The sequence below is a fragment of the Heterodontus francisci genome, chromosome 1, assembly GCF_036365525.1.
Source record: "Heterodontus francisci isolate sHetFra1 chromosome 1, sHetFra1.hap1, whole genome shotgun sequence".
Classification (NCBI taxonomy): domain Eukaryota; kingdom Metazoa; phylum Chordata; class Chondrichthyes; order Heterodontiformes; family Heterodontidae; genus Heterodontus; species Heterodontus francisci.
Window position 1 is genome coordinate 244,082,268 of NC_090371.1, and position 13,699 is coordinate 244,095,966.

Here is a 13,699-nt window from a genome sequence, read left to right on the forward strand (position 1 = left end):
ATACAGCACTGAAACAGGCCCTTCGGCCCACCGAGTCTGTGCCGACCATCAACTACCCATTTATACTAATCCTACATTAATCCCATTTCCTTCTCACATCCCCACCTTCCCTCAATTCTCCTACCACTTACCTACACTAGGGGCAATTTACAATGGCCAATTTACCTATCAACCCGCAAGTCTTTGGCATGCGGGAGGAAACTGGAGCACCCGCAGGAAACCCATGCAGGTCACAGGGAGAACTTGCAAACTCCGCACAGGCAGTACTCAGAACCGAACCTGGGTCGCTGGAGCTGTGAGGCTGCGTTGCTAACCACTGCGCCGCTGTGCCTTAAACTTTCTATGATTCTGTGATTCTATCACTTAGGCCTTGGTGTACAGAGCACAATTTCAAAATTTTCACATGATATGAAACATGGAAGCATTGTGAACTGTGAGCAGGATAGTATAGAACTTCAAAAAACATAGACAAGCTGATAGAGTGGGCAGACAAGTGGCAGATGAAGTTCAATGTGGAGAAATGTGAAGTAATTAATTTTGGTAGGAAGAACATGCAGTGACAATATAAAATAAAGTGTACAATTCCAAAGGGGGTGCAGGAACAGAGGGAGCTGGGTGGTATATGTGCATAAGTCGTTGAAGGTGGTAGGACAGGCTGAGAGAGTGGTCAATGAAGGATACTGTATCCTAGGCGTTATTAATAGGGGCATAGAGTACATAAGCAAATAGGTTATGTTGAACTTGTATAAGACACTAGTTCGGCCTCAGCTGGAGTATTGCATCCAGTTATGGGCACCACGTTTAAGCAAAGATGTGAAGGCACTGGGGAGAGTGCAGAAAAGATTCATGACAATGGTTCCAGCGATGAGGAACTACATTTACGAAGATAGATTGGAGAAGTTGGGACTGTTTTCCATGGAGAAGAGAAGGCTGAGAGGAGATTTGATAGAGGTATTCAAAATCATGAGGGGTTTGGGCAGAGTAGATAGGGAGAAACTGTTCCCACTTGTGAAAGGATCAAGAACAAGAGGGCACAGATTTAACGTAGTTGGCAAAAGAATGGCGATGACGACATGAGGAAAAATGTTTTCACGCAGCAAGTGGTTAGGATCTGGAATTCACTGCTAGAGAGTGTGGTGGAGACAGGTTCAATCGAGGCATTCAAAAGGGAATTAGATAGTTACCTGAAAAAAAAGAATGTACAGGGTTTTGGGGAGCAGGTGGGAGAATGGTACTAAGTGAATTGCTCACTCAGAGAGCCGGTGTAGACACGATGCATGAATGGCTTCCTTACGTGCAGTAACGATTCTGTGTTTGTGAATTGGAATAAATGGAGATCCTGGTGCAATTAATATCCCAGCATTAAGTGTCAGGGAATCAACATTTTTGACCTATTAAATGTTGGCTTCAGTCCTCCCAATGCTCGGCCAAAGGAAGTTACGACCACGGTTCCCTCAAAACTGCATGCCTGCATAGCAATTTGGAAAGCCCCCAGACAGGCTGCGCACAAGTCGGCCCTTTAAAATTACTGCGCTTGTGCGGTCGCGCAAAAAACACTTAAAGAAATTGCCTGTGCACTCAAGGGAAATTTGTTTTACAAGGAACGTTGGTTGTGCCTCATCTGACCCTTGATTTTGGATAGAGAGTCTTCCCCAGCATGGAGGTAGTCATGCGATTGGACATAGGAACAGAAGTAGGCCTTTTAGCTCCTTGAGCATGTTCTACCATTCAATGAGATTAATGGCTGATCTATGACCTAAATCCATATTGAAAGTGGTGGAAAAGTAGAACTGTGTCTCAGCATACTTATGGAAAATGACCAGTTACTCGCAGATGTTGTAATTGAGCGTTACCATGCAATTGAGGAAGGTAAAGGATAAATCTTTGCAGGATTCTGGAGGCAATAGTGGGCAGCCAGGAGGGGAGAGAAACTAACTGCAGATGCACTGGCTTGTCCAGAAAGATAGGTAGATTGACCTCCAACAATCACAACCAATCATCTCACCTGCAGGACGTCACTGCAAGAGCTCCTTAGGGTAATCTCCTAGCCCCAACCATTTATCTGCTTTGTCAATGACCTCCCCTCCATCATCAGGTTAGAAGTAGGATTTTTGCTAATGACTGCATCGTGTTCAGTTCCATTTGCAACTCCTCAGATAATGAAGCAGAGTATAACCACATCTCCCTTTGACATTGCCCCACCATCAACGACCTGGGGGTCACTATTGACCAGAAACTCAACCGGACCAGCCACACAAATACTGTGGCTACAAGAGCAGGTCAGAGGCTGGGTATTTTGCTGTGACTCACCTCCTGACGCCCAAAGCTTTTCCACTATCTGCAAAGCACAAGGCAGGAGTGTGATGGAATACTCTCCACTTGCCTGGATGGGTGCAGCTTCAACAACACTCGAGGCTCAACAGCATCCAGGTGTTGGATCTCAGTTTTTTATGATCTCATGGGTTACACGAAAAGAGACGAAGTCCGACTGTACTAAAAGCAACACATACACTAAACTAACCCTTTGCGCCAAATCAAGCCTTATTATAGTTATTCATACAAATCAGTAACACCTACTCTTTGTTCCCAATTGGTCTACAAACTTCTGCAGTTTCTTGGTGTCGAGGCCTGATTGGGGTGCTGCCTTGTCAATTTATTTTTAACTTCTTACTTCAGTTTCCCATCCCCTTATCTCCTTGTGAACTGTTAGGCTGACAAAGGGTTATTATTAAGCAGCCTGCAGCTGTCCTGTTAGTTTCTGCTGATAAGTTGCCTCTGCAACCCTGAAGTTATGAAGTCATTTCTGATAAGCTGTCTGTGCAGCTTCGAGGTTATTTTGTTAGTAATACATGATTGATTAATTATTTCATCTTAAATGTCCCCATATTACTTTGTTCTCGAAAATTCTGTTCTCACACAGGACAAAGCAGCCACTTGATTGGCACCCAGACCACTATCTTAAACATTTACTCCTTCCACCACCAGTGCACTGTGGCTGCAGTATGTTCTTTTGGGCCTCCTTATCTCGAGAGACAATGGATACGCGCCTGGAGGTGGTCAGTGGTTTGTGAAGCAGCGCCTGGAGTGGCTATAAAGGCCAATTCTGGAGTGACAGGCTCTTCCACAGGTGCTGCAGAGAAATTTGTTTGTTGGGGCTGTTGCACAGTTGGCTCTCCCCTTGCGCCTCTGTCTTTTTTCCTGCCAACTACTAAGTCTCTTCGACTCGCCACAATTTAGCCCTGTCTTTATGGCTGCCCGCCAGCTCTGGCGAATGCTGGCAACTGACTCCCACGACTTGTGATCAATGTCACACGATTTCATGTCGCGTTTGCAGACGTCTTTATAACGGAGACATGGACGGCCGGTGGGTCTGATACCAGTGGCGAGCTCGCTGTACAATGTGTCTTTGGGGATCCTGCCATCTTCCATGCGGCTCACATGACCAAGCCATCTCAAGCGCCGCTGACTCAGTAGTGTGTATAAGCTGGGGGTGTTGGCCGCTTCAAGGACTTCTGTGTTGGAGATATAGTCCTGCCACCTGATTCCAAGTATTCTCCGAAGGCAGCGAAGATGGAATGAATTGAGACGTCGCTCTTGGCTGGCATACGTTGTCCAGGCCTCGCTGCCGTAGAGCAAGGTACTGAGGACACAGGCCTGATACACTCGGACTTTTGTGTTCCGTGTCAGTGCGCCATTTTCCCACACTCTTGGCCAGTCTGGACATAGCAGTGGAAGCCTTACCCATGCGCTTGTTGATTTCTGCATCTAGAGACAGGTCACTGGTGATAGTTGAGCCTAGGTAGGTGAACTCTTGAACCACTTCCAGAGCGTGGTCGCCAATATTGATGGATGGAGCATTTCTGACATCCTGCCCCATGATGTTCGTTTTCTTGAGGCTGATGGTTAGGCCAAATTCATTGCAGGCAGACGCAAACCTGTCGATGAGACTCTGCAGGCATTCTTCAGTGTGAGATGTTAAAGCAGCATCGTCAGCAAAGAGGAGTTCTCTGATGAGGACTTTCCGTACTTTGGACTTCGCTCTTAGACGGGCAAGGTTGAACAACCTGCCCCCTGATCTTGTGTGGAGGAAAATTCCTTCTTCAGAGGATTTGAACGCATGTGAAAGCAGCAGGGAGAAGAAAATCCCAAAAAGTGTGGGTGCGAGAACACAGCCCTGTTTCACACCACTCAGGATAGGAAAGGGCTCTGATGAGGAGCCACCATGTTGAATTGTGCCTTTCATATTGTCATGGAATGAGGTGATGATACTTAGTAGCTTTGGTGGACATCCGATCTTTTCTAGTAGTCTGAAGAGACCACGTCTGCTGACGAGGTCAAAGGCTTTGGTGAGATCAATGAAAGCAATGTAGAGGGGCATCTGTTGTTCACGGCATTTCTCCTGTATCTGACGAAGGGAGAACAGCATGTCAATAGTCGATCTCTCTGCACGAAAGCCACACTGTGCCTCAGGGTAGACGCGCTCGGCCAGCTTCTGGAGCCTGTTCAGAGCGACTCGAGCAAAGACTTTCCCCACTATGCTGAGCAGGGAGATTCCACGGTAGTTGTTGCAGTCACCGCGGTCACCTTTGTTTTTATAGAGGGTGATGATGTTGGCATCGCGCATGTCCTGGGGTACTGCTCCCTCGTCCCAGCACAGGCATAGCAGTTCATGTAGTGCTGAGAGTATAGCAGGCTTGGCACTCTTGATTATTTCAGGGGTAATGCTGTCCTTTCCAGGGGCTTTTCCGCTGGCTAGGGAATCAATGGCATCACTGAGTTCCGATTTGGTTGGCTGTATGTCCAGCTCATCCATGACTGGTAGAGGCTGGGCTGCATTGAGGGCAGTCTCAGTGACAGCATTCTCCCTGGAGTACAGTTCTAGGTAGTGCTCAACCCAGCGGTCCATCTGTTTGCGTTGGTCAGTGATTATGTCCCCCGATTTAGATTTGAGGGGGGTGATCTTCTTGATGGTTGGCCCAAGAGTATGTACCACCTACAAAATGCACTGCAACTTTTCACCAAGGCTTCCTCGACTGCACCTCCCAAACCTGCGACCTTTACTCCCTAGAAGGACAAGGACAGCAGGCACATGGAGACACCATCACCTGCAAGTTCCCCTGCAAGTCACACACTATCCTGACTTGGAAATATATCACTGTTCCTTAATCGTCTCTGTGTCACAATCCTGGAACTTGATGATTGGGAGAGTTTTAGAAACCAGCAAAGGTCAACCAAAACATTGATTAAAAAGGGAAGAAATGGAATATGAAAGTAAACTAGCCAGGAATATAAAAACAGATTTTTTTTTATTCATTCATGGGATGTGGGTGTCGCTGGCCAGGCCAGCATTTATTGCCCATCCCTAATTGCCCTTGAGAAGGTGGCGGTGAGCTGCCTTCTTGAACCGCTGCAGTCCATGTGGGGTAGGTACACTCACAGTGCTGTTAAAAAGGGAGTTCCAGGATTTTGACCCAGCAACAGTAAAGGAATGGCGATATAGTTCCAAGTCAGGATGGCGTGTGACTTGGAGGGGAACTTGCAGATGGTGCTGTTCCCATGCATTTGCTGCCCTTGTCCTTCTAGTTGGTAGAGGTCGTGGGTTTGGAAGGTGCTGTCTAAGGAGCCTTGGTGCATTGCTGCAGTGCATCTTATGGATGGTACACACTGCTGCCACTGTGCATTGGTGGCGGAGGGAGTGAATGTTTGTAGATGGGGTGCCAATCAAGCGGGCTGCTTTGTCCTGGATGGTGTCGAGCTTCTTGAGGGTTGTTGGAGCTGCACCCAACCAGCCAAGTAGAGAGCGTTCCATCACACTCCTGATTTGTGCCTTGTAGATAGTGGACAAGCTTTGGGGAGTCAGGAGGTGAGTTACCCGCCTCAGGATTCCTAGCCTCTGACCTGCTCTTGTAGCCATGGTATTTATATGGCTATTCCAGTTCAGTTTCTGGTTAATGGTAGCCCCTAGGATGTTGATAGTGGGGGATTCAGCGATGGTAATGTTGTTGAATGTCAAGGGGAGATGGTTAGATTCTCTCTTGTTGGAGATGGTCATTGCCTGGCACTTGTGTGGCGCGAATATTAATTGCCACTTATCAGCCCAAGCCTGGATATTGTCCAGTTCTTGCTGCATTTCTACACAGACTGCTTCAGTATCTTAGGGAGTCTCGAATGGTGCTGAACCTTGTGCGAACATCCCCACCTCTGACCTTATGATTGAAGGAAGGTCATTGATGAAGCAGCTGAAGATGGTTGAGCCTAGGACACTACCCTGAGGAACTCCTGCAGTGATGTCCTGGAGCTCAGATGATTGACTGCAACAACCGCAACCATCTTCCTTTGCATTAGGTATGACACCGGCCAGCGGAGGGTTTTCTCCCTGATTCCCATTGACCTCAGTTTTGCTAGGGCTCCTTGATGTCATACTCCGTCAAATGCTGCCTTGATGTCAAGGGCAGTCACTCTCACCTCACCTCTTGAGTTCAGCTCTTTTGTCCATGTTTGAACCAAGGCTGTAATGAGATCAGGAGCTGAGTGGCCCTGGCGGAACCCAAACGGAGCGTTTGTAGGAGCTTTGACAAGTGCATTAAAAGGACAAATCCCCAGAACCTGATGGCCAATTTCCCAGAGCTCTAAACGTTGTAGCTACAGAGATAGTGGATGCACTGGTTATGATTTTCCTAAGTTCTCTAGATTCTAGAACGGTCCTAACAGATTGGAAGTTAGCAATGTATCACTGCTATTCAAGAAAGGAGGGAGAGAAAAAGTAGGAAATTACAGGCCAGTTAGCCTGACATCAGTTGTCAGGAAAATGATGGAATCTATTTGTGAGGAAGTCTTAACAGTGCACTTAGAAAATCATAGCCTGATCAGACAGACAACATGGTTTATGAAAGGGAAATTGTGTTAGATGAATTTGTTAAGAGTTCTTTTGAGGATATAACTAGCAGGATAGATAAAGGGGAGCCAGTAGATGTAGTATACTTGGATTTCCAAAAGACATTCGATAAGGTGCTACACAAAAGGTTATTAGGTAAGATAAGGGCTCATGGATTGGGAGTAATATATTAGCATGGATGGAGGATTGGTTAACAGAAAGCGGAGTATGGATAAAGGATGCATTTTCAAGTTGTCAGGCTGTAACTAGTGGAGTGCCAAAAGGATCAGTGCTGGGACCTCAGTTATTTCCAATCTATTAATGATTAGAGGAAGATACCGAGAGTAATGTATTTAAGTTTCTTGATACAAATTTAGGTGGGAATGTAAGATGTGAGAAGGACACAAAGAGGCTGCAAAGAGATATAGACAGACTAAGTGAGTGGGGAACAAATTGGCAGATGGAGCATAATGTGGAGAAGTATGAGGTGATTCACTTTGGTAATAAGACTAGAAAGCAGATTGTTTTTAAAAGGTGTGAAACTTCGAAATGTTGTTCAGAGTGTCTTGAGTGTAATCATACAAGGAAAGTTAGCATGCAGATACAGCAAACATATAGGAAGGCAAATGTCATGTTGGCCTTTATTGCAAGAGGATTGGGGTACAAGAATAATGAAGTCTTGCTACAATTTTATTAGGTTTTGGTGAAATCTGGAGTACTATGTGCAGTTTTGTTCTCCATATCTAAGAAAGGATGTACTTGCCTTGGAGGCAGTGAAGCTGGATTGGTTCCTGTGATGAGAGAGTTGTCCTATGATGAGAGGCTTTGTAAAGTGGACCTATAGTCTCTGGAATTTAGAAGAATGAGAGGTAATCTCATTGAAGCATACAAGATTCTGAAGAGGCTTGACAGGGTAGACACTCAGAAGTTGTTTCCCCTGCCTGGGGAGTCTAGAACGTGAGGGCACAGTCTCAGGATAAGGGTTCGATCATTTAGGACTGAGATGAGGAGAAACTTCTTTGTTCACAGGGTTGTTCATCGGAATTCTGTACCCTAGAGGGTTGTGGATGCTCTGTGGTTGAGTATATTCAAGGCTAAGATAGATTTTTAGTCTCTCAGAGAATAAAAGTATATGGGGAGCAGGCAGGAAAGTGGTATTGAGGCAGAAGATCGGCCATGATTGTATTGAATGGTGGAGCAGGCACAAGTGGACATATGATCTACTCCTCCCATTTCCTATATTCTTAACTCCCTACCTAATGGCACTGTGGGAGTACTGTGCACTACAGGGGAGGCGGTGATGTGGTGGTAGTGGTACTGGACTGGTAAGCCAGAGGCCTAGGCATATGCTATGGGATCATGGATTTGAATCCCACCACGGTAGATAGTGAAATTTGAATTCAATTAATAAAATCTAGAATTTAAAAAAAAGCTAGTCTAATGGTGACCATGAAACCACTGTCAATTATTGCAAAAACCCATCTGGTTAGGGAAGGAAATCTGGAGTCCTTACTAGTCTGGCCTACATGTGATTCAAGACCCACAGCAATGTGGTTGACTCTTAACTGCCCTCTGAAATGGCTTGACAGACCTAGCCACTCAGTTGTCAAGGGCAATTAGGGATGGGCAACAGATGCTGGCTTTGCCAGCGACACCCGCATCCCATGAAAGAATAAATACATGTGGACTGTAGCTGTTCAAGAAGGCGAGTTACCACTGCCTTCTCAAGGGGAATTAGGGATGGGCAATAAATGCTAGTCTTGCTAACGATACCCACTTTGCATGAATGAGTAACAAAGGTATGAATGGAACCATGCAAGACTGCCTCAGTTATGTAAAATGGGCAGATGCCACAATGGAGGGATTCAACAAATGTCAGGTGTTAATGGCAAAACAGATAAAAATACAAAAAAGTGAACCTCAAAGAAGAGGGTGAGAGATGGTGAAACTGTCACTAACTGCAGGAGTGAATAATGTGTACTTTAAATGGCATTGTGTATGTTTATTGTGTTTCATGTTTTCAACATAACAAAGAACAGTATTAGCTTTTAAAAAACAAAGAATAAGCTTGCTTTATTGAGTTCGCAATACTGGTCAATGTAATGCCATAGAAATGTAGAACAGAATTTGTTCATAAGAGTGATTGTATCTTTAAAGTGTGACTTCATACAGTGTTGTGTATTTTTTATTTTGTTGCATTTCCAAAATATAAGAGAATTTATGGTTTGTACAGGCAGCATCCCTTAAAGATAAATGGGGTCTCGGCTATAAGCCCAGCTACAACAGATCAAAAAGTATCTCAGCCTCTGGAAGACCACCTTACAGAAGACTGGAAAGGACCAGGTGAAGTTATTTTACTGTTAAAATTACAGTTTTTGTACATATGTGACAGAGAAAGGCTGTAGCAAAACAGAAAATGCTGGAAATACTCAGCAGCTCAGGCAGCATCTGTGGAAGGGCAGTCTTGCTTGTGGATTTTGGGTAGGAGATAGAAGTATGCGCTTGGGGAACTGTGAGGTTCGAGGCCGTGAAGTGAAGATCTCCAGAGGAGATGAAGTCAGTGACAGTCCTCTCGATACAATGGCTTGATGTTCGGTAGCGGGGTCATAGTCCAGGGGGAGGTATGAGGAAGTGTCAAAGAGTTGGCGGTCGGCCTCTGCTAGGTAAAGGCAGATGCTACCTGACCTGAGCATTTCCAGCATTTTCTGTTTCTGTTTCGGATTTCCAGCATCTGCAGTATTTTTCTCTTGTATGTAGCACCTTATATCGCGTCCAACAAATTACGTTTTGAAGTGCAATCGCTGCTGTTATGCTTGCAAGCAGAGCACATGGCATGGCCCCGCAAACAGCAGTGAGATAAATGGGCAATTTATCTGCTTTTGTTGGTGTGGTTAAAGAAAGAATATGACCAGCAAACTGGGATATGTCCCTGTTTTTCGAATAATGCCTTAGGCTGTTTATGTCCACTGGAACTACCAGAACAGCCAGGCAGGGCATATGTTTAACATCACATTTAAAGCACAACATTATTGGCAATAAACTACTGGTTTAAAGATTTGGAGTGGGACTTGGTCTCACCGCCTACTGACTGGGAGGTGAGAGAACTGAACCAAGTTGACATTCATCAGTACTTAGAACAATAATATATTTGTTTAAAGGGCTGTACTTAAAATAATAAAGTAATTTCGCTAAACCAATTGCACTGATAATTTTTTTTAATTCAACGGTACTGTTAATATAGCCAGGGGTTATTTGTCGCACACCATCCCCTTAAATTTGGTCCACTGCAGAAATGCTGCTCCATGCCTCTGTATCATCTTGAATTCGCAATCTGCCAGATCTGAAATATTAGGGAAAGACACAGTATTGAGTAAAGGCAAGAAAAATTAAATTCTATATTTAAACAAAAATCTACGGTTGCTTTAAAGTTCATCTGTATGGGTGGCCCTCAAAAAAGGCACTGCACAACATTGTGACAATTGTCAAAGATCGGTAATAATCTTGCAATAACTAAAGCTTGTTTAGAAAATCAATTCAACTTTATTCGATTGTAGCCTCGAAATAATAACTGGCTAAAATAGTACAAAAAGAATTCTCATGTCAACATGTTAAGCATTTATGTGCTAATATTACACACTGTCATTTCAAGACTTATATTTCAGAATGATTCGTGTAAAAATCCTAATGCTTAGTGTTACATAGCACATTCGCGAGTGTGTGGAGATTTTGGGCCTGGTTTGGTCAATTTTTTGTTGCCCTGGCCGGTCATGCATTTGTGGTGAATTAATGCATTAATATTGATTTATGTGAAATCATTCTGATATTTCAAATAATTTTTGATTAGAATATTGTAATTTATTTAATAACTACATTATTGCTCATTGATATCATGTTCACATGAGTTTTTCTTCAGTTCTAGAGTTGGTGAGGCAGAGGACCCTGTTGAAGTCCAAACTCCAGAACTGCCTGCATCTGGTTCTGGAACAGGACCAAGAGTAACTTTTAAAGTACAGGAAACGGTAAGGGTCTTGTGGAGATTAACAATAGATGTAATATAAAATGGCAGCATTTTTAAGATGCCTTTGAGCAATATACAGTGATTTGGGATGCAAGTCCACAACAAAATAATCATACGCAGAGTCTGAATCAAGCAGGTTTAATAGGATGAATGCCCTTTCTCTGGAATTTGTTATATCCCAGTAGAAAAATTGGCTTTGGTTTTCTTGATGTTTTCAAGGAAGCCAAAAAATATGAACAATGTAGCTTTTTTAGTTTGTCTTGCCCTGGAAACTACCATCCTACAGATAAATAAAATGTAACAAAAATGTTAAACCCGCCCAGATTTTTTTGTTTTTGTGTTTGTTTAAAATTATTTTTTTACAAAAAACATAAATCATCAGATGCCTATTTAAACTTAATTTCTACTGGTGCAAGAGATAAGATGTAAATCGGCTAATAACGTAACTGGAAACATTACTGGCAATATAATGTTAGTTTAATTATTTTGCATATGTACTGAAGGAGAAAGAAAACATGAACACCCAGCTTGGTGAAGAAAAATGTATTTGTTGGCATCCCAACAGTAGGAAAATGATGACATCATGTAATTTTCTGTTGACTCAATTTTTAAATGAAATGCAGATGTAGAAGGGTTGATATGAAAAAAGTAACAGCAGATTAGCTGATGATCTGGTTTTACTGGAACTGGAATTAAATATTGCTCTGTAGCAATTTTAAACTAGTTTTAATATTCTTCTGGAAATTGGATCAAAATTTTAATTTTGAGCAGAAAAGTCTTGCATTAAATTATCATAATTAAACTTCAGCAGTGCCAAAGAAAGTCAACTAGTCAATATTTATATTACATCTTTTATTTAAATTAAGTCTTATAAAATTATGTTTGTTGTATTTCCCCTGTAAACATCTCAATAGTGGAAGCAGCTGTTAAAAAATTTTGAAGGCTCCCCTCACTCTCATTCTCTGTCTTTCCCCCCACTCCCACCCCCACCCCAACGGTAATGGTCCTATGTATGAAGTAAGTTTGGCTGTGCTTCCCACTGAATTTCTACTACTCCATGAGGAGTAGGATCATAAAACTGCTGACAAATAGGGGAAGTGATTTTTATTGCTCAGAAACTGGAAATTGTCTGTTTTTTTGTTAACAAAATGGCAGTATATGGTAGTAGATCATGCACAAAGTAAGCATAGTAATTCATAGAATTTGCTGTGAGATTTTACAAAGTGCTTTTTTGAGGTTGGGATTAAGCTATGTTGGGACAGATTATTGTTCTACATTTTGCCATCTTTTCATAACCTATCATGAAGTGCTTAATAGGTGATAGAGCTTCTGCACTGGTGCTCTGATATTCATTAACTTGATAGGCATATATGCCCAGAAAAACAAAAAAGGACCATCTTTGTTTAAGCTTTCAAGTTGCTGTGAAGCAATTTCTAAACCAATGGGGAGGGCAGCATAACTCAAATCAATTAGACTATCTGATCTTCAACCATACTAAAGCCAGATGGTGTGGCTACCTACAAGAGTGTAGTATAAATGCAATCCCATGCTAAACCAAGTTTAAGAAGTTGCCAGGCAGCCCACAAAATGTCTTCAAGAACTAATCTTTGATAGTGTTTTTAGTCCAGCCCGATTTTCTCGTCCTTTTTCTCATTGTTGAACATCTTATGGCATTCTATTATATGTAGGATACTTTATAAATGTAAGCTCTTGTACAAGTACCAGTCTTCAGACCATTAACTCATATGTCACCATTCTAGGAGAATCCTTCTGGAGTTTTATTTAGAGTTGAGACGTTTAGGCTAAGTTCCACTTCTGTTTGCTAATGAACATTATTGTGAGTTTTACTTTTATTTTCTGATTTGATAAATTTAGCACAATACCTCTTTTACTCTATCAGATGGAAGCTGTGGTCATGCTGTTAGTGGAGAAAAAAATTGAAGATTGTCAGTAATGATATGGCATATAATAATGTCAAGATAACAAATTGGAGAGCCAGCAAAAAAGGTTTTCACTATATTGATAAGACTAAGGGAGAAGATAAGATATGCCTATTTATTCAAAGTTGCTCCCTACTTTATGAATAAAAAATACCTCTTGTCATGCAAACAATGAGGCATATTAATTTTGTCATATGAACATTGATTTTAAACTGTTGCTGGAGTGAAGAAATGACTTGTTTGAAGATCACCAGACACTGGGCTGGAAGGACATTTGCATACTAAGAGACGCTGCTTGTGGAGACAAAGGACTATTCCCTGCTCCAATTAACCCAAATGGATTTTGATCACCAGACATTGAAAGTGTAAGGAAGCACATTCCAGAGACTGGTTAAGGGACAATCCACAAACCTCGGAGGAGAGACTGTTCTAAATAAGGAGCTAGTCATATGACTAACTTGCTGGGCAACCTGGGGTTTTTTGAATTGTGCCACAGAGAAAGAATCAGAAGGCTGTGCACAACTGACGGTGGAACAAGGAAGCAGCTCTCTCTCGCGCTTTCTCCCAAGCCACTGGACCGACAGAAGACAAGCAAACCTCGAGAGAAAAGACTCCTACATCAAAACAAGTTGAAGCGTGAACTGGGCCCCAACGAATTGCAAGACTTAGCGGCAACCAAAGACTCCACATTGACCTTAAAGGACTGTAACTACCAGATATTGCCTCAAACTTTTCCCCTTTATTCTTTCTACTTTTTCTGTCTCTATCTGTGTGTGTGTTTATTGCATATCCATGCTAGAGTTTAAGATTAATAAATGTCTACCTTTCTTGTTTAAATCTAAGGAAACCTGTTTGATTTCTTTGCCT

At 42.7% G+C, this 13,699-nt stretch overlaps 1 protein-coding gene across 14 annotated transcripts in view; it reads left to right on the top strand.

Annotated features, from left to right (window-relative positions):
• The window catches only part of kiaa1109 (KIAA1109 ortholog), a 637,888-nt gene that overhangs the window by 509,148 nt on the left and 115,041 nt on the right, over positions 1-13,699 (top strand). For all 14 annotated transcript variants that reach the window (XM_068042417.1, XM_068042485.1, XM_068042453.1 and 11 more), the window contains 2 exons: positions 9,108-9,217; positions 10,788-10,893. In XM_068042417.1, coding sequence (XP_067898518.1) covers positions 9,108-9,217; positions 10,788-10,893 — 216 coding nt within the window. The remainder of the gene's footprint in view (positions 1-9,107; positions 9,218-10,787; positions 10,894-13,699) is intronic.